This window comes from Hevea brasiliensis, chromosome 14 (genome assembly GCF_030052815.1).
Source record: "Hevea brasiliensis isolate MT/VB/25A 57/8 chromosome 14, ASM3005281v1, whole genome shotgun sequence".
In the NCBI taxonomy this organism is placed as follows: domain Eukaryota; kingdom Viridiplantae; phylum Streptophyta; class Magnoliopsida; order Malpighiales; family Euphorbiaceae; genus Hevea; species Hevea brasiliensis.
Window position 1 is genome coordinate 86160601 of NC_079506.1, and position 24136 is coordinate 86184736.

Here is a 24136-nt window from a genome sequence, read left to right on the forward strand (position 1 = left end):
CCTATTATTGAGATGAATATTAACTACTACACAAAAGAATAAAACGAAAATCGATAGAAAGGTCATAGAATGATAGAAGAGGAGGAAGTAAACCCAGTACCTGAACTCTGAATATGCCCAGATGTGTAGGGAAGAATCTAAATTTGGAAGCCATTGTCAGCAACTCAACTTTTGGGAGCCCCCGGATTGTCCATGATAAAAGAAACCAGGGCACCAAACTTCTTTGATTAACCTAATTCATGTCCATCTTTAAGGCTCTGTTTGGGAAGTGCGGAAAATGGAGGTAGGGATTTGAGGGAAAATAAGCCTGCGGTGTCTAGATCTTAAGAAAAAACAATTGCGAACCTCGCATGGCTATTTTTCTCTCAAAAATCCTCTCTCTATTTTTCACCTACTCCTAAATAAAGGTAAATAAATAAATAAAAATAAATTTTAAATTATTTTATTTACAGAACAAATTTTAACATTATGAGATTTTGATATTTAGATAAATTCATATTTTATAAAATAATTACATTATATTTCTACAAAAGTATCCCTCCGTAAATTAAAAGAGTATATCCTATATAAATATGAATAAACCCTATATAAATATGAGTGAGAGTATATATGGACCAAAATAATCTTTGCATTATCACCAAGCTAATCACAAAGAAACAATTAAATTTGAACTACTTGTATCAGCCAAGGTCAATCACCAGTAGAGATAATCCTGCTGTGCCTTTGCATTTTTTTTTTTAATTTTTTTATAAGTAAAAATTTATTAATGTTGATTTTAAATTAATTAAATTTATATGTAGATGCAACTTGTCACCAATGGCTTTAGGAACGCTTTCATAGCTAACTATATACGCTTTCATTCCTTGATTAGGAATTGTTAAATTAATGAAACAGCAAAAGGTTACTTGAATTACTTGATTAGCACTTAGCAATGCTGTGTTGCAGGTCTATATTGTGTACATGGGGGATTGTCCAAAGGGTGATCATTCTGCAGCATCTCTTCATGCCAGCATGCTACAAGGAGTTGTTGGCAGGTTAATATTTTAACCTGACTTTAGATTGCATGGGCTAAACAAGTCGTTTAGGATGAATTTTTTGAGGTAGCAGGCTAGGGTGGTGCCTTGAAATATGTCAATTTCAAATTGATCATGGTTGGTGTGGTAGCATACGTCCTCTATACATGTTGGAGATAATTGAACATTTATTTGAGATAGTCATTATCTATTTGTTAAATTTACATTTACTTTCATAATTATGTGATTCTGTATATAATATGTTTAGGTATTATAGAGATTTTTTAATCCATTAACTAATGATGCTAATTTTGTGCAACAAAAATAGAATACGAGAGAAAAACTTATCTAAACTTAATTTATCATGGATTCAAAGGTAAGTTTTATCTATTTTATATATGAGTCTTACCATACATGTTATGCCATAGATTCACAACAGGTAAGACAGACTATTATGGTGTTATATAAATAGGATCTTTTTACTAAGTTTTTGAGTAAGAAGTTGATACACCTTTCCTTACTCATTCAATAAGATACTTCTCCTTCATTAACATATTTTTTTTTTCAACACTCAAATAGATAAATAAAAAATATATAAAAATAATTGAGGCTAAGGAAGAAGCTAACTCTCTAAAGGATTGCATTCATCAGCGGTGCTTCAGACCTTTTGCTGCACAGTTACCATGGGAGTTTCAATGGTTTTGTTGCAAAATTGACTGAAGAGGAGAAGCAGAAACCGGCAAGTGGGCGTTCCCTTTGATGTACATGCAGATATTATATGTTAACATGTTGTAACAGAAAAGGACACCTGCAAGAATCTAAATGTAATTTATGTTGCTATTATATTTCGGGCATGAAAGGTGTAGCATCTCTGTTCCCTGGTCAAAAGAAGAAACTCCACATAACAAGGTCTTGAAACTTCATGAGTTTCTTCTTGAATTCAACAAGATCTGTAAATGAAAGTGACATCATTATTGGGATGCTAGACACAGGGATTTGGCCAGAATCCGAAAGTTTTCTTGATTTAGATTCTGATCCACCCCAGCCAAATGGAAAGGCACTTGCCAAGAATCCTTCAATTTCACTTGCAACAAGTAAATCCTAACTGCTACAAAATTACGATAGGACACATCATGCCCGACAGTATTGGTTTTAACCTTCTAATGTTTTTGCATGCACACGCAGCAAAATAATTGGAGCTCGATACTATATCATTGAAGGAATACCCCAAGGAGAATTTGCTTCGCCGAGAGATTCAGAAGGCCATGGGACTCATAGTGCATCAACAGCAGCAGGGCTAGTACTTAGCAAGAAAATCTTACTAGGACTTGGCTTAGGGACTAGGGAGTGCTTGAGGAGCAGTTTCTGCTGCCCGCATAGCTGTATACAAGATATGTTGGTCTTTTGGCTGTTCAGACGCTGGCATTCTTGCGGCATTTGATGACGCTATTGCCGATGGAGTTGATATAATATCTCTTTCAGTTGGAGGGTGGCCTATGGACTCTTTTGAAGATTCAATTGCAATTGGAGCTTTTCATTCAATGAAGAATGGCATACTCACATCCAATTCTGCAGGTAATGAAGGCCTTGCTGCTAGATCAATCTCTAATAGTTCCCTTGGTCCCTTTCTGTGGCTGCTAGTACCATAGACAGAAAGTTTGTGACCCAAGTGAAGTTAGGTAATGGAGAAGTTTATGAGGTGAGTATGTATGCTTCAGTTTATTGATACAGGCCAATTGATATATTAATGTGTCTTCTCGTTGAATTGGTCATTCAACCATGACAATCATATGATTTGCTTCTAATATAGGGACTCTCCATAAACACTTTCGATCCTGTAAACTGTGTGTATCCCATCATCTATGCTGCAGATGCTCCAAATGTAACTACAGGATACAATGGTTCTTATTCTAGGTAGAATGAAACAAAATTATATATGCTGAATCCATAAGACTTTGATACGCACTTCCACTTTCTAAGTTTATTATGGACTGCAGATATTGCTGCCGTAACACCTTGAACAAGACTTTGGTAGAAGGGAAAATCGTTCTTTGTGATTCTACCAATGATGGGGATTGGGTGGCAGCTGCTGGTGCCGCTGGCTTCGTTATGCAGCAAGGATTTTGCACAGATGTGGCCTTCAGTTTTCCTGTACCAGTTACCCCAGTAACCACAGCGGATTCAGCTAACATTTTGAAGTACTTGAACTCAACAAGGTAATTTCAAAATTCTTTGACTGGTTCACTAGTGAGAATGCAGATGAGGGTTCAATATAGACAATTACATTATGTCAATTTTGTTCGATATTTACCAGTGAACCAACAGCAACAATATTGAAGAGTGTTGAATATGAAGATAAATCAGCTCCATACGTGGCTTCCTTCTGTTCAAGGGGACCTAGTCCAATAACAGATGATATTATCAAGGTAAACTGAAGGATTTCTCCATTTTGTTTCTATTTATCTTATAAATTTTTTTCTCTTTAACTATTTGTGACTTCTTTACCATTTGCAGCCTGACCTAACAGTCCCTGGAGTTGACATTTTAGCAGCATGGTTTGAAGCTACTACTGTGACGGGATCAAAATGGGATAATAGAGTAGTTCCATTCAACATAATCTCTGGTACATCCATGTCTTTCCCGCATGAATCTGGTGCTGCTGCTTATGTCAAGTCCTTTCACCCAACATGGTCTCCTGCTGCTCTCAAATCAGCTCTAATGACGACAGGTAATGGTTTACTTCCAACAGAGCACATCTATTAATCTATCAACTGTGGTTGACCCTTCTTGCTACTTTTTTTTTTTTGCAGCAGATCCCATGACTACTGCTGCTATCAGCGATACAGATTTTGCTTACGGATCAGGTCATATAAATCCTGTAAAGGCCATTGATCCTGGACTAGTATATGATGCTGGAGAGATTGATTATGTTAAATTTTTGTCTGGACAAGGGTATAACTCTACACAACTTCAGCTTGAGACTGGAGATAATAGCACATTTTCTGAAGAAACAAATGGAACTGTGTGGGATCTAAACTACCCTTCTTTCGCTCTATCGACCCAATTAAGGCAACCTGTGACTCGCATCTTTCATAGAACTGTCACAAATGTTGGGTCCTTATCAGCTACTTACAAGGCAATTATAAATGCTCCAGAAGGACTTAATATCCAAGTTCAACCAAACGTTTTGTCTTTCCATTATCCTGGCGAAAAGCAATCCTTCGTTGTTACAGTTGAAACTGCATTAAATACAACTGCAACTGCGATCTTTGGTTCCTTGACTTGGGATGATGGAGTGCATCAAGCGAGAAGTCCTATTATAGCATATTATGTCTATCCTTTACCATAGTTTGGAATTGTCATTTCTTCCAAGCCAACCAAACAAATAATGGTCTGGTGCACATCACTCACCTGCAGTTGTAAGATTCAAATACCCACTCCTCCAATCCTCTATCAATAATAATAATAATAATAATAATAATAAATAATAATGTACTACCTTTGGTTTCAAATGTAACACAGCATGTGAATAAAACTTTGATCGACTTAAGTGAGTCTCACTTCCATAATTAAAAAGAAATTAATTTTTTTTATAAATATGTGATACACTATTAAATTTGGAGAGGATGCAAGTTATAATATTAATTCATTTTTAATTTGAACTTATATAAGTAATTAATTGTTTTATACACTAGACAAGTGAAATGTTACAAACTAATCACTTAGAGTTAACCTTTCATTTTTATATTCTCCAAATATGAGTTAGCACTCTTAGTGTAACCACGTGATTGTTACTTGATAATTAATTTATATTTTTAATCAAATATGGATCTAATTATACAATTTTATAGTGGTTAAAACTTATAATTTTGTCCAAACTTTGATATCATTTTAAATTTGGAGACGGTAGTAGTCAAATTACATATTAATTAATTTTAATCTAACTTAAATAAATAATTATTTATTTTACATATCAAAACGATTAACTAAATCAATATTACATTCTAACTACTTAAATTTAACCTTTCATTTTTATATATTCAATCTGGGATTTGTAATCCTAACATAAACCATTTTGTTAGCATAATTATAGCAATTAGCATGATTATAGGAGATTTGTGTAGCATAATTATAGCAATTAGTATGATTATAGGAGATTTGTGTAACATAATTATAGCAATTATTATTCTTGTCTAAATTAGCTCATATTCTCATGTATAAATAGATGTAATATCTCTGTAAATCAGACACAGACAAAGACACAGACAAATACATAGACAAATACACAGATAAATATACAATCATTTCCTTCATTACTTGTATTCTTTCTTCTAACATGGTATCAGAATCGTAAAGTTTTTATTTCTAGTTTCTGGGATCTCTTTCTCTCTCTACAACCTGTTCTGGTTCATTCTTTTATTCCTGTTATTATACCAAAGAGCTGTTTCCAAATCCTGATCCAGGTGATTGTGATGTGCTCAATATTAGTCCAACTACACCTGCCTCTGTTGAATCTGCACCAATTGTTGATCCAGTACCTGTGCCTGCATTTGCTCTTAGCACTACTCTTCGCTGCTCCCGCCCGGTTTACGCCTCGTTGAATCAAGACCGATTGTTGATCCAGACTGCGCTACCGCATCTGCTCCTAGCACTACTCTTCGTTGTTCTTCGCGTCCAGTTCACCTGCCTTTGTTGAATCTGCACCAGTTGTTGATCCAATACCTGCGCCTGCATCTGCTCCTAGCACTACTCTTCGTTGTTCTATCCATCCAGTTTACCTGCCTCTGTTGAATTTGCATCAGTTGTTGATCCAAGCACTGCACTGCGCCGCATCCGCCTCCTAGCACTACTCTTCGTCGTTCTACCCGTCCAGTTTGATTCCTGTCTCCTCTATCAGCCAAAACGCAGATATATTCACCAAAACGCATCCTCCCGCTCGCTTTCAGGATCTCTTAAGTAAACTCAAGTTGGCACATGCGCTACCACCTTGAGTTTGAGGGGGGGGGGTGTTAGCATAATTATAGTAATTAGCATGATTATAGGAGATTTGTGTAGCATAATTATAGCAATTAGTATGATTATATGAGATTTGTGTAGTATAATTATAGCAATTATTATTCTTGTCTAAATTAGCTCATATTCTCATGTATAAATAGATGTAATATCTCTGTAAATCAGACACAGATAAAGACACAGACAAATACACAGACAAATATACAATCATTTCATTCATTACTTGTATTCTTTTTTCTAACATATTTTATAAACAGCACTACCAAGAAGAAGATAAAAAATATGAATTAAGATGAAAGAAAGACACAAGTGCTGTTAGTATTTGGTAGAATTTATTGGGTGCATAGATTTTCACCATAGGAAAATTATAAAACTATCATGGATACAATAACATATCAGTGTATATAATAATTGATGTAATATACTCAGTATCCTTGAATATATTATTCAGTCGTAACAGAATCAAATCTATAAAATTTTATTCTTCTGATGAAAGTGAATTATATTCCATTTAATTTTTAATTAATAATTTTATAATTTTTGAGTTTTAATTCTCAATTCAATTTGATTTGATAATTAAATTAATAATTAATAATATAAAATATATATTATATTTTTTAATTAATTCAATTACAAATAATTAAAAAACCAAATATTTTATTTTATTTTGATTGAATTTGATTTTTTCTCCATTTTAATAAAATTTCGGTTTAACTCAAAATTGGATTGATTCGGTCCGGTTCGGTAAACTTTCGCTCGCCATCTGAGTTTGCTTCACGCACCTCATGTATTTATAATCTAATTCTAGTCTGAGTTTCGTTCAAATGAGCATTCACTTTCTGTGATGAATGCCCACTAGCTTGTTTGAATAGGTTGTCATTGTGTGAGGGAAAACAACCCGGCGTTTACTGTCTTTCGTTTATAAGTAAACAAGTGCTGCAGCAATGCAGAATGGAGATGAAGATGTGGCCTTTAGCCGCTCTTTATCAGTTTCCACGTTAAGTGTCAGTGATGGAACTGATATTTTGGAGTTTCTGAACTCAACCAGGTATCCCTTCTCTACTAACACTTGTGAGATTGTACTTAAAGATTTTAATTCAGTTTTATTTCTAATGATATTTCACCAATGGCATGAACTGTTATGGAAGACTGAGTAAATTTGTTCATTTAGTTTTCAAGAATGGAAACCCTAACTTTACCTTCTGTAACAGATTATATCAACCCACCTCAGTTACTCTTTTTTCCTTCATGCCCCATTAGATGTTAACCTGCAATAAATTTTATCTTCCTAATTAGGTTACCACTCAGCAAACCACAAAGAAAAGAACTGAATTTGATGCTTGGTGTTGGCCAAGGTCAATCACCAGTAGAAATAATCCTGCACCTTCGATAAATGCCTAAAGGAATAATTCCTATTGGATGATAATGTTTATTTTCTATTAAGTTTTCAAGAAACAAATAATTTTATTCTATCTACTTTGTCTATAGACTGGTAAAAGTGATTTCCCCATGTAGATGCGGCAAAAATATTTTGTTGCCAATGGCTTTAGGAGCCAAATTTACTGCCTAAGTGAATGAAATATGAAATTTGCAAAAACCAGCTGAGAAGTTGCACCTTAGATAACAACAATATATTCTCGTCTTATAGAGATTTTCCAACACGAATGCTTGGCCTACGTTCGAGAAAACAAGCAAATACAGATGACAATGCCAGAGTTTGAAAGGGTAATCTCATATTAATTAGAAGTACAACTGTACTTTTATACTTTCATTGGGGCATTGTGGCGTTACACTACTATATATAATTTTTATCTTTAACAGGTTACAGACTTCAGTATTTTTCATTATCGTCGTCTTGATAGTGTCAACACAACTTGTTCAAGAAAAATAAAAAATGTAAAAACCAATGTAGATCAACAGGGCACTTCAAAAAAGCCAAATACAAAAAGAGTTAAAGAAGTATCTGTATGTAGATGACATAATATTAGCACAGAAAAACATATGAATTGATACTGACAATATGACTTGGATGTCTTCGGATTCAATTTTATTTAGGATTATTTGCTAAATTTGCCTTTTTTTTGTTATTTTCCTTTTGTTATTGTTACAATAGAAAAAAAAAGAAAAAAAAGTAATATCAGATTATACGCATTTATAATCCATTTCCTAGATGTTCAAACTTTTAGATTGATAATGAACTAATATGATATCATAACTTAATGAGCTCTCTGGTTCTACGTTCGACCCTGAACACCTACTCTTATGTTGTTTATCAGTGCAGTCTACCCCTTTCGATTCTTCTACTTGTGATTTGGACATGCAAGGGAGGGGCATTAAGATCCTTATAATCTGATATGCATTGTTGTTCCCTAACAATTTAAGTTTTTGGGACATTTGGCATTTCCTCCTAGCATATGATTATTAAGTGGACTATTTGTCATATGCTTTTTAAACTAAAACAAGATGGTATAACTAGCCGGCTTTGGTAGGCATTTTCTTGATTGACGTGCTTAACAAATAAACATGTCTGAGAACCCTATGGGAGGAAGTTGACTTGTTTGCTTCTATAAATTAAGTCATGTTCTGTTCTTTCCCGTATGCAAAAAAATACTCTTATGCAAGGGAACCTCCTAAAATGGCATGTCAACATTCCTATCTTACTTGGCTTCTCCTAATAAGCCTTACCTTTACTCTTGTCATCAGCTGCCATGGAACATCTCAAGAAGATCGGAAGGCATTTAATTACATCTCCCATGTTTCTTGACATTCTCTCCCTTGTTTCTTGATGTTCTATTTGAATTTGATGGATTGTGTTAATACTTTCATTTAATTATTGTTTTTGCCTTACTGCAACTCATTGAGCATATAAATACACATAATTGGTGACTATTTGCAGAAATCATGCATTTATTTGATGACTTTGCTCAAAATAGGTACTTTCACCCTTGATCACATTGTTAATTAATGAAGCTTCAAAATAGTAAACCTACAAGCCCTATGGTTTATTGGTACACCTGAAAGTAATTTCATGTGAAGATATGGGTTTCAATGTCTTATACATCTTTCATTGAAAGCCTAGAAATGTTGGTTGTTAATACATTGGTGAATAATTAAGCTCGGTGACCAAAACCATTAGCCTTATATATATTGTTTCTAGGTTCTATCTGCAGGCGGCTTACTTCTTATTCTTTTTATTTTTATTTTTTTAATATTTTAGATCTAATTTTTGAACTACAAAAGTTTTAGTTACCCTTATTAGTAATAATGATGAAAATTTATATTATATTTTCACTAGAAAACATATACCACAAAGGTTACTGAATCACTTGATTAGCATTTGGCAATTTTGTTGATGCAGGTCTATATTGTGTACATGGGAGATCGTCCAAAGGGTGATTTTTCTGCAGCATCTCTTCATGCCAGCATGCTACAAGAAGTTGTTGGCAGGTTAACATTTAACCATACCTTAGATTTCAAGGGATAAAGAAGACACTTATGATGAAAAATTTTTCAGGTAGCACTTGGATGCTGCCTTCAAATGTGTCAATTTCAAATTGATCATGATAGTTGTGGTAGTATGTCCAGTAATAGATATCTAAAGAATAAACAAAATAATCAAATTTGTCCAATTATAACAAGTAATTGAGGTTAATGAAGAAGCTAACTTTCTAAATGAATTGCATTGTTCAGTCGTGCTTCAGATTTTTTGCTGCACAGCTACCATAGGAGTTTCAATGGTTTTGTTGCTAAATTGACTGAAGAGGAGAAGCAGAAACTGGCAGGTGGGTGTACCCACTGTTGTGTGTACAAATATTAAATGTTGAAAGTTGAAACAGAAAAGGATACCCGCATTAGATTTAGTAATGTTGATGAAATTTTTGGTGCTATTATTTTCAGGCATGAAAGGCGTGGTATCTGTGTTCCCTAGTCAAAAGAAGAAACTTCACACGACAAGGTCTTGGACCTTCATGGGGTTCCCCCTGAATGTTACCAGATCAACTAATGAAAGTGACATCATTATTGGAATGCTTGACACAGGGATTTGGCCTGAATCTGAAAGTTTCAATGACAAAAGTTTTGGTCCACCTCCAGCCAAATGGAAGGGCACTTGCCAAGAATCCTCCAATTTCACTTGCAACAAGTAAATCTTAACACTGCAACATAAGTTACAAAATAACACATCATGCCTATATTGGTTTCTAATAGCCTTTCAACATTTTTGCTTGCACTCACAGCAAAATAATTGGAGCTCGATACTATCACACTGAAGGAAAAATACCCCCTGGAGAATTTGCTTCACCTAGGGATTCAGAAGGCCATGGGAGTCACACTGCCTCAACAGCAGCGGGGGACATAGTTAGCAAGGCCAGCTTACTAGGCCTTGGCTCAGGAACTGCTCGAGGAGGGGTTCCTTCAGCCCGTATAGCTGTGTACAAAATATGTTGGTATTTTGGCTGTTCAGACGCCGACATTCTTGCGGCATTTGATGATGCTATTGCGGATGGAGTTGATGTAATATCTCTTTCAGTTGGAGGGTGGCCTATGGACTATTTTGAAGATTCAATCGCAATTGGCGCTTTCCATTCAATGAAGAATGGCATCCTCACATCCAATTCTGCTGGCAATGAAGGCCCAGGTCCTCGATCAGTCTCTAATTGTTCACCTTGGTCGCTTTCTGTGGCTGCTAGCACCATAGACAGAAAGTTTTTGACTGTGGTGCGGTTAAGTAATGGATTATTTTATGAGGTTAGTATGCATGCTATGGAGGCCAATTGATTAATGTGTCTTATCTTTTAATTGGTCATTGAACCATAACAGTAATAAGATTTTTTTTCCCCAAATATAGGGAATTTCCATAAATACTTTTACGCCTGAAAACTCTGTATACCCTGTCATCTATGGTGGAGACGCACCAAATACAACTGCCGGGTACAATGGCTCCTATTCCAGGTAAAAGGAAGGTAAATTGAAGAAGTTGAAACCATAATCCTTTGATATAACATGCAAATTTTATCATGGAATGCAGATACTGCTATCCTGATACCTTGAACAAGACTATGGTAAGAGGAAAAATTGTTCTTTGTGATTCTCTTAGTGATGGAGAGGAGCCAATAGTTGCTGGTGCTGTTGGCTCCATCATGGAGGAAGGATTCTACAATGATGTGGCTTTCAGTTTCCCTTTACCAGTTTCTGCAGTAACCGCAGGGACTTTAGCTGCTATTTTGAAGTACTTAAACTCAACTAGGTATTTTCAAATCTCATTGGCAGTTTGACTAGTGAGACTACAGAGAAAATGTCCCATAAATGGCTAGTATGAAATATTAGTTGAATGGAGTTTGTTTGATATTTTACCAGTGAACCAACTGCAACGATATTGAAGAGCATTGATTATAAAGATGAATATGCTCCATATGTGGTTTCCTTCTCTTCAAGGGGACCTAGTCCAATAACAGATGACATTCTCAAGGTGAATTGCAGAATTCTCCATTTTCATTCTTATATCCCATGCTTTTATTTATTTTTTCTTCCCTCTGTTTGTGAGTGACTTCTTTATCATTTGCAGCCTGACCTGACAGCCCCTGGAGTGGACATTTTAGCAGCATGGTCCAAAGCTACTACTGTAACTGGATCAAAATGGGATAAAAGAGTAGTTCCGTACAACATAATTTCTGGTACATCCATGTCTTGCCCACATGCGTCTGGTGCAGCTGCTTATGTCAAGTCATTTCACCCAACATGGTCTCCTGCTGCCCTCAAATCTGCCCTAATGACGACAGGTAATGGTTTAGTCTCAACTGAAAACATCTATTAACTTGCACCAATTCAATAAAATTATGGTGTTTAAACATGGTTAAACAATCAACACTTCTATTCTATGTTGCATATTTGGATTTAACTATTTCCTACATCTTTTATGGGTTAAAGTCCTGGAAACAACCTCTCCAAAGAACCAGGGTAAAATACGTATATTGTAGATGACTCTTCCTGACTACTGCAAACGGGGAGCCTCATGCACTTGATGCACCCTTTGTGCAACTAAGTTCTAGTTCAGATTCTTACTAGTTCAGCATTCAAAGTTTTTCAAAATGCTCATCAATTGGGCACAACTATGGCATTAATCAATCTATCATGCGTGGCTGACCCTTGCTGCTTTACTGTTCTTTGCAGCTTATCCCATGACCACTGCTGCTAACTCTGATGCAGAGTTTGCTTATGGATCAGGTCATATAAACCCTGTAAAGGCCATTGATCCTGGATTAGTATATGATGCTGAAGAGATTGATTATGTTAAATTTTTGTGTGGACAAGGGTACAACGCAACACAACTTCAACTTGTGACTGGAGACAATAGCACATGTTCTGAAGAAACAAATGGAACAGTTTGGGATCTAAACTACCCTTCTTTCGCTCTATCTACCCTGTCTGGGCAATCTGTAACTCGCATCTTTCACAGAACTGTCACAAATGTTGGGTCCTCATCATCTACTTACAAGGCAATTGTAAATCCTACGGAAGGACTTAATATACAAGTTCAACCAAATGTTATTTCCTTCCAGTCTCTTGGCGAAAAGCAATCCTTTGTTGTTACAGTTGAAGCTGCATTAAATACAACTGCAATCTCTGGTTCCTTGACTTGGGATAATGGAGTGCATCAAGTGAGAAGTCCTATTATAGCATATGTTATCCATCCTTCAGTGTAGTTTAGAATTGCCATTTCTTCCAAACTAAACAAACAAATAAACTCAGTATCTTCTGTATCAAATGTAACACTCTATTTGTAATAAAACTGTCATTGATTCAATACAACTTGTGAAAATTGGCCTGCAAGAATCAACCAACTGCACTACCAAGAAGGAGGAAATAAATGACTTGGGATGAGTTGAAAACAATGGTTCTTTTGGTGTTTGAGAGAATTATTGCGTGCATGGACTATAGCTTAGGAAAATTATAGCGCTCTCATGGATTCAATAAATGTATCGGTGCAGATAATGTGACGTACTGATACATTCCATAGCTTCAAAATAGACATACCACATTAACATATTTCAGAAAAAAAAAAAAATCATGTCACTATTACAGTATCTATAGACATTTCTAATATTTTTTTTTTCTGTTTAAATTTGGTACCAATTCTTGTCTTATTATATGAGACTTGAGTATTTATAAACGGATTTGAGACGAGTATGGATGACATGATGTGTAGAGATTATCCTGAACTGCAGGGATTGCTACCTAGTACAACTTTAACAAGACTCTGTTAGCAGGTAGAATTGTTCTTTGTGATATTGACAATAAAGAAAATCCAGCAAATGGCAATAGACAATATTGCAGTTGGAATGCAAAATGGATATGAAGATGTGGCCTTCAGCTACTCTTTATCCATTTCTTGTAACATCCTGTGCGGAAAGGGAAGGTCTCGGCTGGAGCGGTCCTCTGGGAGGGTAAGGCTCGCTGGTGCCCTTATCCAAATGGGGGGCATGAATGAATTGAAACATACATTAAAATGAGGGAAAACTAATTACTAGAAGCGTCTTTTGTTGGAATAGCTCGGAGAGTTGGAAGAACTCCGGGGTTAAGCGTACTCGCTTAAGAGAAATCCTAGGATAGATAACCTCCTGGGAAGTTCTCCATTTCACCTATGGGACAAACTGTGAGGCTCAGGATGGGGTGGGCCAAAGCAGACAATTCCTCTAGTGGTTGGAGCAGGGGCATTACAGATGGTATCAGAGTCGGACCCTCTCTAGTAGATGTGTGGTTTGGGGATGAACCAGGCTGAAGTTGGTGGGCTTGTAATATCCCGTGCGGAAAGGGAAGGTCTCGGCTGGAGCGGTCCTCTGGGAAGGCAAGGCTCACTGGTGCCCTTGTCCAAATGAAAGGCAGGAATGAACCGAATCATATATTGAAATGGGGGAAAACTAATCACAATAGGCACATTTTGTAGAATGGTCTGGAGAGTTGGAAGAACTCAGGAGGTTAAGCGCATTCCACATATGAGACAAAATCGTGAGGCTCAGGATGGAGTGGGCCAAAGCGAACAATTCCTCTAATGGTTTGAGTCAGGGCGTTACAGTTTCCATGTTAAGTGTGAATGATGGAACTAATGTTTTGGACTATCTCAACTCAACTAGGTACTTCTTCAATTCTCTTCTCTATTTCACCGGTGAGATAGCAGATATTATCTTGATTCAGTTTCATTTTTATGATGTTTTATGATAGTAAAATTTTGTGAATTTGAGTTTGAATATAATTGAGAAGAGTCTACTTAGCGAAAAAATAAAAAATAAAAAATAAAAGGGGCAAGTGTGTATTAAAATAAGTTGTCATGGAAGACTCAGCTACTTCGTTATTTAATTTGCAAGAAATGTCAACCCTTTTGGCAATCCACCCTTGCATCAGGTGCATGAAGAAATTATTGCTATTAGATGACAAAGTTCATTTACAGATTTTATCATATGAACTTTGTCTATAACCTTTGGCAACAATGATTTCTCCATGTAGATGCTACAAAAATATTTTGTTGCCAATGGCTTTTGGAACAAAGTTTACATCCTTAGGGAATGAAATTTTTCCAAAGCTAGAAAGCTAAACAGTTGTAGTGGCACCTTAGATACCAATGATATATTATTGTCTTTATATAGTGATTTTCAATCACTATTGCCTGGCCAATGTTGAATGCAGCAGGATCACCTGTTAATAAGCAAGTACATATGACAATACCAAAGTTTGAAATGTTCATCTCATGTTAATTAGATGAATCAAAACTGTAGTCATATGTACTTTCATTGGGGGCATTGTTGACTTGTGTTACAATGCTGTATTTAACTTTTAGCTTTAACAGAATATAGACTTAAATATATATTTTTCACTGGTATCTTGATAGTTTCAAGACATTGATTCAAGGAAAATAGAATTGATCAACTGGATGTTTAGTAAAATCCAAATACAAAGAAGTTGGTGATTTGTCTATTTCATTATTTGCACACAATATTAGCACAGCGAAAGGTATAAATCGGTCCTGACGGTATGTCTTGGATATCTTATGATACTCTTTTATTTTTGACTTTTGCTTGGGGGTATTGTTATTTGTTACTATAACATAAAGGGGGAAAAAGTCAAACAAAGCCCTATTACTTAATTTGATTGCATAAAGGAAAATTTATAAAAAAAAAAAGGTCAAACAAAGCCTTTTTTACTTAAGGAAAAATTATTATTTAGCCCCTCTATATTAATAAAATTAATTATTTAGTCCCTCTATTTTAAAAAATAAATTAGTTAGTCCCTAAAATTTTATTCCATTACTCTTTAGTTCCTCTAATCATTTCATTTAGTTTCTGTAGTTTGAAAAGGACAACTATATAGTCCTATTTTCTAAGCCTTGGAATATTTAGTCCCAATAAAAATAATTTCTTTTTCCTTTGAATACATTGATTAACAAATAATTTGATTTAAACTAGAAGAAAGAACTAAAAAGTAAATAAAATAAAAATATAAGGACTATTTAATGCATTTTTTAAAATGAGATGATCAAGTAGTTAGTTTCGTTAAAATAAAGAGATTAAATAGTAATTTTTCCTTGACTCGATTCATCATGTTGAGCTACAGGAAATTAAATTCTTAAAAAACTGTTATCTCATCTGGCAGGCAGAATTGAACAGGAGACCTTCTAACAGAAATGCTAAGCCTTTACCACTGGGTTGTGCCCTTAGAGACTGCTGATCATAAGCTTTTATAATCGAATTTCTAGCGGTTTAAAAGATCGTTGATTATTGATGAACTAATATGATATAAGAACATGCTTTGCTTTGCCCTATGGTTCTGTGTTCAACCTTGATGCTTAATCTTTCCAATTCTTCTACCTGTGCTTCGGACATGCAAGGGAGAAACATTAAAATCCTTGATATTTGCTAAGTCTTGTTGGCAAGTTTGCTAACAATTTGACTTTTTGAGATACACTTTAATTTCCACAAATCACATCATACCTATGTGGAATATTTGTCTTTTCCTTTTCAAACTAGAATGGTTTTGGAAGGACTTTCAATTCCTTAGGTTGACGGTCTTAACAAAACATGTCTGAGAAGCCTATGGGAGCAACTTGGGTTTTTTGCTTCTATAAAAGGACTACTCTATTTTCCACATATGCATGAAACTCCTACACAACAAAGCAATTCCTATTACTCAAATGGCATGTCAACATTCCAACCTGATTTGGCTTCTCTTAATAAGCCTCACTTGTACTCTGTTCATCAGCTGCCATGCAGTATCCGAACAAAATCGACAGGCATCTAATTATCTCTCATGTTTCTTGCTGTCTTTCTATGAATTCAATGACTTCTACTTTTGTCCAAGTGGAACTCTTTGAGCACATAAACATTTACAATTGTCATCCTAGCTGCTTTCAAGAATCTTGCATTGAATTTGATGACTATATATATCCTCAATATATAGCTAAGCTTTCACAAATTTTCTTGCACTGTTGATTAAGCTTGACAATAACACCATACCCCTATGGCTTTATTGGCACACTTAGAAATGGGTTCAATATGCTCATATGTGAAAGCTTTTTGTTACCAGTCGGTACATTGCTGATTAGTTAAGCTCATTGACTAAACCTCTAGCCTTGTAGCTATTCCTCGTTGGTCCCTACTGCAGGCTGCTTAATTTGGATTCTTTTTTCTCCCCTAGATCAAGTGGTTGAACTACAAATGGAATTCTTTCTCTGATAACAATCTTAAATGTTACCACCTCAATTATCCTGCGGGCCATCGCATAAGAGCCAACAAAAATTTTAATTTCACTTCTTAGTGGCAATAGTGATGATGATATATTATATTTTCACTGCAAAAACAAAAAGCAGATACGCGAGTCAACTCACTTGATTAGCACTTTGCAATGTTGTTCATGCAGATTTATATTGTGTACATGGGGGACCGTCCAAAGGGTGGTTTTTTTGCTGCATCATCTCTTCATGCCCACATGCTACAAGAAGTTGTTGGCAGGTTAACACTTTAACCATGCTTTGGAATTCATGAGCTAAAGAAGTAACTTGGAATGATTTTTTTTTTCCTGGCAGCAACAGGTTTTTGCCTTTATATATGTTAATTTGAAAGATTACAGTGTGGTAGTATTTCCTACAATAGACAAAAGAATAAACAAAATAATAAAATATTTTCTAACATCACAATTGAGGTTAAAGCTAACTCTCTAAATGGATTGCATTCATCAGTGGTGCGTCAGATTTTTTGCTGCGCAGCTACCATAGGAGTTTCAATGGTTTTGTTGCTAAATTGACTGAAGATGAGAAGCAGAAACTGGCTGGTGGGTGTACCCACTACAAATATTATTTTAAAACAGAAAAGAAAACCCATATAAGATATAGTAATCTCGATGTTACATTTTTTTTTTCCAGGCATGGAAGGTGTAGTGTCAGTGTTCCCTAGTAAAATGAAGAAACTCCACACAACAAGGTCTTGGACCTTCATGGGGTTCCCCCAAAATGTTACAAGATCAAATCAAGAAAGTGATATCATTATTGGAATGCTCGACACAGGGATTTGGCCTGAATCTGAAAGTTTTAATGATGAAGGATTTGGTCCAACTCCAGCCAAATGGAAGGGCACTTGCCAACACTCCTCAAACTTCACTTGCAACAAGTAAATCTTGTAGCTGCGACAGAACTTACAGAAGCACATGCCAAGCATGTATTGGTTTCATATCTTTTAACCTTTATTTTTTTTTTCTTACATTCACAGCAAAATAATTGGAGCTCGATACTATTACACTGATGGACAACTTCCCCCTGGAGACTTTGCTTCACCCAGAGATTCAGAAGGCCATGGGAGTCACACTGCATCAACAGCAGCAGGGAACATTGTTAGCGAAGCAAGCTTACTAGGTCTTGGCTCAGGGACTGCTCGAGGAGGCGTTCCTTCTGCTCGAATTGCTGTGTACAAGATATGTTGGTCTAATGGCTGTTGGGATGCTGACATTCTTGCAGCATTTGATGATGCTATTGCCGATGGAGTAGATATAATATCACTTTCAGTTGGAGGGTGGCCTATGGACTATTTTGAAGATTCAATAGCAATTGGAGCTTTCCATTCAATGAAGAATGGCATACTCACATCCAATTCTGCTGGTAATGATGGCCCAGACCCTGGATCAATTTCTAATTGTTCACCTTGGTCTCTTTCTGTCGCTGCTAGCACCATAGACAGAAAGTTTGTGACCCAAGTAAAGTTAGGTAATGGAGCAGCTTATCAGGTGAGTATGCATGCTTCAGTCTCTTGATGTGGGCCAATTGATTGATTTATCTTTTGTTTTAATTGGTCATTCAACCTTACCATAATTAATATGATATTCCTCCTATATAGGGACTCTCCATAAATACTTTTACTCCTCAAAACTCTGAATACCCAACTATCTATGGTGGAGATGCACCAAATGTGACTTCAGAAGACAATGGTACCTATTCCAGGTAAAAGGAAGCTAAATTAAAGATGTTAAATCCATAATCTTTTGATGCAAACTGTTGATTTGCAATCCATGGCATGACAATTTGCCTAACATACAAGGTTGATCGTGGATTGCAGATATTGCACCCTAGGTTCCTTGAACAAGACTTTGGTGCAAGGAAAAATTGTTCTTTGTGATTCTCTCAATTCTGGAAGTGGGCCAATAGCTGCTGGTGCTGTTGGCTCGATTATGGAGCAAGGATTTTACACTGATGTGGCCTTTAATTTCCCTTTGCCAGTTTCCCCAGTAAGCTCAGAGGATTCAGCTGACATTTTGAAGTACATAAACACTACAGGGTATTCTCAATGTACTTTGACTCGTTCATTATTGAGAAACATATAATTCTAATATATAGTATTGATTCAATAGAGTTCGTTTGATAATTTGCCAGCAATCCAACTGCAACAATATTCAAGAGCTTCGAAGAAAAAGATGAATTGGCACCTTATGTTGTTTCCTTCTCTTCAAGGGGACCTAATCCCATAACAGCCGACATTCTCAAGGTGAATTGAAGAATTTCACCTTTTCTTTCTTATGTATTGTACTTTTTACACCTCCATTTGTGAGTGACTTCTTTATCATTTGTAGCCTGACCTAACAGCCCCTGGAGTGGACATCTTAGCAGCATGGTCCGAAGCTACTACTGTCACAGGATCAGATTGGGATTATAGAGTAGTTCCATACAACATAATCTCTGGTACATCCATGTCTTGCCCACATGCATCTGGTGCGGCTGCTTATGTCAAGTCCTTTCACCCAACATGGTCTCCTGCTGCCATCAAATCCGCTTTAATGACTACAGGTAATGGTTAGATCTGTAATGAGAAAAATAAAAAACATAACAATAATATTATGATGCATAATCATGATAGACAATCAATGCTTAAACATAACTATTTGTTACATCTTCTCCTGGTTCAAATCCTAGAAACAATCTCTCTAAAGAAAAGTAGGGAAAAGGCTAGGTACTGGAAACAACTAGCCTCATGCTGGAGAGGCCCTTTCTGCAACTGAGTTCTAGTTTAGATGCTGATTAGATTCACCACTCATTGAAATTTTTTCCAGATACTATGGTGTTATTCTTTCATGCGTGAATGACACTTCTTTCTTTTACTGTTCTTTGCAGCTTATTCCATGAGTGCTACAACTAATACCGATGCAGAGTTTGCTTATGGATCAGGTCATACAAATCCTGTAAATGCTACTGACCCTGGATTAGTATATGATGCTGAAGAGATCGATTATGTTAAATTTTTATGTGGACAAGGGTATAATGCTACACAACTTAAGCTTGTAACTGGAGACAACAGTTCATGTTCTGAAGAAACAAATGGAACAGTTTGGGATCTAAACTACCCATCTTTCGCTCTGTCTACACTGTCAGGCCAATCTGTAAGTCGCATATTTCACAGAACTGTCACGAATGTTGGATCAGCAACATCTACATACAAGGCAATTGTAGAAGCTTCATCAGGACTTGACATCAAAGTTCAACCAAATGTTATTTCCTTCAAATCTCTTCGGCAAAAGCAATCCTTTGTTGTGATAGTTGAAGCCGTATTAAATAATTCTGCAATCTCAGGTTCCTTAACTTGGGATGATGGGGTGCATCAAGTGAGAAGTCCTATTTTAGCACATGTTATCCATCCTTCTCAGTAGTTTGGAATTGGCATTCCTTCCAAACTAAACCCAACAAATAAAAGTACCTTTTGTATCGAATGGAATAAAATTGAATGTTTATGAGATTTCTGTAATAATAAAAAACTTTCAACAACTAAACTAACTAATCTTTTAGTCATAAAAAAGAAAAAAAAAATCCAACGAAGGCATCACTGCTGCCATAATCGACAAATGAAAAAGAAGTCACAAGTTCCAGTTCAATGATAGGACTAAGGTGCTGGTTTAGTTGTTGATATATTGTTATTATGTAAAATAACTAATAATAACATATGCCGTATTATTTGTACTATTATTAAAATAAACATATTATTTAATATATAAAAGAATTAAAAATATAATTATTCTTTAAGTATATAAGAATGAACACTGTAATTATTATTTATAATTTTTTTATTTATTATATATTATATTCCTAAATAATTTATAGATATAACAAATTAATTTAAAGACAGAAAAATTTTGTAATTAATAAATTTTAAAATATAATATAATCTAAATAAAAAATAAAATAAAATCAATTATGAATTGATGATTCATCAACTCTAAAAATATTATCACAAGGGTTTTGCGGTCGCCTGGACGAACACTCACCGAAGTGGGAAAAGTGAGGAGTCGCCACTTTAATTTTAAGGAAATTAAAGAAAACTATTTGTAACAAAAATTTAAAAAGAAACCACTTCGAAAACAGAGATTCTAAGTTCGTGGTCCGTATACGGGTGGAGAAGGTGTTAGGCACCCCACCTCGTCCCTTAATGAGGGTAAGCAGATTTAATATTATGCTCTTTATAAATTAAAATTTATAATTAAGGGGTTGGGATGACAATGTTAATCCTTTGTATGGAAAAAAGGAATATTTGATATTTCACTATTTAGGGTTGCCCAAGAACACGAGTAGATGAGATGGCCCTTCAGTGAATAGTTGTTATGTAATGAATTTTGTAGGGGGTCAATTTGAATATTGAAGTTATGATATTTTGGTTTGGATTTAAGTTAAGGGAATTCAAGTAAAAACTCTCTCCTGATCTCTTGATGTATTTGGTTAAAAATTTAAGCGGGAGATTTCGGATAAGAACTCTCCTCCGATCTCCACATATTTTATTAAAATTTTTGACCGAGCATACGAGTAAGAACTCTCCCCCGATCTCTTAGTGTTGAGTGTTTAATTGAGAACTCGAGTAAGAACTCTCCCCCGGTCTCTTAGAGTATTCTGTTTAAAATTTAAGCGGGAGATTTCGGATAAGAACTCTCCTCCGATCTCCACATATTTTATTAAAATTTTTGACTGAGCATACGGGTAAGAACTCTCCCCCGATCTCTTAGTGTTGAGTGTTTTAGTTAAGAACTCGGGTGAGAACTCTCCCCCGGTCTCTTAGAATATTCTGTTTAAAATTTAAGCGGGAGATTTTGGATAAGAACTCTCCTCCGATATCTACATATTTTATTAAAATTTTGATTGAGAATTCGGGTAAGAATTCTCTTTCGATCTCTTAGTGTTGAGTGTTTTAATTGAGAACTCGAGTAAGAAATCTCCCCCGATCTCTTAGTGTATTCATCTTGAAATTTAAGCAGGAGATTTCGAATAAGAACTCTCCTTCGATCTTCATATATTTCATTAAAATTTTGGTTGAGATTTGGGTAAGAACTCTCCCCCGATCTCTTAATATGTTGCGTTAAAAATTAGATTGAGTTCGGGTAAGAACTCTCCCTCGAACTCTTAATGTGTTGTGTTAAAAATTAGATTGAGTTTGGGAAAGAACTCTTCCTCGAACTCTTAATGTGTTGCGTTTAAAAAATTGAACTAAGTTCGGGTAAGAACTCTCCCCCGAACTCTTAATGTGTTGCATTTAAAAAATTGAACTGAGTTCGGGTAAGAACTCTCCCCCGAACTCTTAATGTGTTTATTAGAATAGCGTTTGTAGGGACTTTAAAACTAAGGATTCAGGTAAAGGGTCTCTCTTGACCCCTTTCATGGGAATAGAGTACCGAATATGTAAGAACCCCTTGTAATGCTTTTCCTAGCCTACGGGACCTTATAACTAGATAGTGGACGAAAGACCAAACTCTTTGCAGATCTTTTGTCTGATCATTTTATTAGAACTCTTCGATCAGCGATATCTGATCTCTTTTTAATCACTAGTCCGGGATCCGATCTTATCTCGATTCCCGATCTATTATGTCATCACCTGGGCTCGCTCTGAAGCTCGACCTCATAACTTGTTCGTTAATTTGCTTCTAACCTATCCGTCCTATGCTACACCCATCTTCCTTTGTCATTTTTATTTATTATTTTTTTTTTGAACGAAGGCTCTCATTTCAAAATACTCCTGCCTATATTCTCTTAAGTATTTACAAGTTGCCTTTGACTTGAACGTCTACTCTCAAAGCGGTAATGGAAACTAAATTACGATAAATGGAATTTGCGAATGAAATAAAAAACAGAAAATAACTATTGGCCTATATAATCTATTTTGAGATTTAGCTTGACTGGATATTAAAGAAATTTTAAAAGAAAAATGGAGAAAACAAAACAAGGATGTTCGATGAAACAACAGTTCAGACGCTTACCTGTGGGAAGTCGAGGAGATAGATGAGCTGACTCGGGAATCCACAGGTCTTATAGAGATGAGAGCTACCGGCCGAAAGACTAGTACTTACTCGAGGTAATGGGAACCAGGTCGGAATGAAGTTGAATTTGGGAATCAATGCCAAATACTAGAGCTGTGGGAATAAGGTGATGTGAAGATGGTTGCAAAGGGACTGAGAATGGAAGTTGCAGGACTTAGAGCTCCTTTCGATGGAAATACTCAAGAAAACTGGTTTCTGAAGTTTTTCCACACTTCGAAAGCTCATAATGGCAAGCAGCAAGACTGAATTAAATTTCAGAGCCTTTCCACTATAATCACCACCACCTTTTTTTCATCCTCTCTACAGTATTGCATGTAGGTATTTATAGGGAACGGGTGTCTCTAACGAAGGGTCAGAATCTTTGCCGGGGGGGAGACGGAGGGTTCAGATTCAAAAGGACATAATCTGATGACTGAGAATTAAAGAGAATCAAAATGGAGGGTCGAGATTTCGTTCAGAATATTCGTCCTTTCTTTTCTTAATCCAACGGCTCAGGGTCTTGCCTTACCAGATGGATCTGAAGGCTGGAAATAAAAAGCGCTGAACTTGTCGTCCGCTTTTTGATTCGAGGGCTCCGGATCCATCCTTACATTTATGATCAACGGTGGAGATTGAGATGTACAGGACTGTCTTAACTATTTTGGAGACAGGCGGCTAGGTGGGCGTTTCTACAGATGAGGTGTGTGGTGAGGATCTGATCATGCCTGCAACGCTTTAACTAACTCGGATCTGATAATGAAGGGAGTTGATTGAAAATTATTTAGTCTCTCTATGCTTTCTAATCTTTCTTTTCTTCTGATCTCCCTATTATGACCCTTTCCTTTTCCGATCTCTCTCTTGTATCGGGTCCCCTCTCATTTCCCGATCTCTCCCATTCTAGATCCTTTCCTTTTATCTATCTTGCATTGGTCAACGCAATAAATTTTTCAGTTACCGATGCGTCTGCTTCGGTTTCTGTATGCAATAAATGCCAAGGCCCTATATATATATGCCTCGATAGGAAATTATTTTCACATCTCACTTCTGCTTTCTCATTTTGTTTTCAATGCACCCCTTCCCCAATTCTAGCTTTTCCGGCGATAGTTCTAATTATAATGGCCATTTTGATCTTTTTTTTACTGTTTCTTTTGCCCCTCGCCTGAAAATTTACGACCCCGGTGATCGGAGAGCTATGAGCATATCATCCAATGACAGTGAGGGAATCGGACTAATTTACTGATCAAGATCGAAACGATAGCTGTGCCGATCTCGAGTCGATCTATCGGTACAATCGTAGACCGATCTCGGACAAG

At 36.0% G+C, this 24136-nt stretch overlaps 2 protein-coding genes and 1 pseudogene across 4 annotated transcripts; all 3 read left to right on the top strand.

The window, feature by feature from the left end:
* The first annotated feature begins 960 nt into the window (after positions 1-960).
* On the top strand, positions 961-7747 carry LOC110667056 (cucumisin-like; annotated as a pseudogene).
* Positions 6853-12857, top strand: LOC110667079 (cucumisin-like). 3 transcript variants are annotated; one of them, XM_058133672.1, is made up of 10 exons: positions 6853-7074; positions 9385-9473; positions 9717-9808; positions 9924-10167; positions 10262-10772; positions 10873-10976; positions 11053-11271; positions 11382-11493; positions 11590-11803; positions 12195-12857. In XM_058133672.1, exons 2-10 carry the CDS (start codon positions 9400-9402, stop codon positions 12725-12727), a joined length of 2103 nt encoding a protein of 700 aa, XP_057989655.1. In that variant the 5' UTR covers positions 6853-7074; positions 9385-9399; the 3' UTR covers positions 12728-12857. The 3 variants fall into 3 exon arrangements, with proteins under 3 accessions (XP_057989655.1, XP_057989656.1, XP_057989654.1); XM_058133673.1 differs by lacking the exon at positions 12195-12857 and adding an exon at positions 11952-12183; XM_058133671.1 differs by lacking the exon at positions 6853-7074 and having other exon boundaries at positions 9379-9473.
* Positions 12858-16206: 3349 nt separating this feature from the next.
* Positions 16207-20198, top strand: LOC110667058 (cucumisin-like). The gene is made up of 10 exons (XM_058133674.1): positions 16207-16305; positions 16932-17023; positions 17251-17342; positions 17434-17677; positions 17777-18287; positions 18398-18501; positions 18617-18835; positions 18931-19042; positions 19128-19341; positions 19666-20198. The coding sequence occupies exons 1-10, from the start codon at positions 16207-16209 to the stop codon at positions 20196-20198; spliced, it is 2220 nt and encodes a 739-aa protein (XP_057989657.1).
* Positions 20199-24136: the final 3938 nt, after the last annotated feature.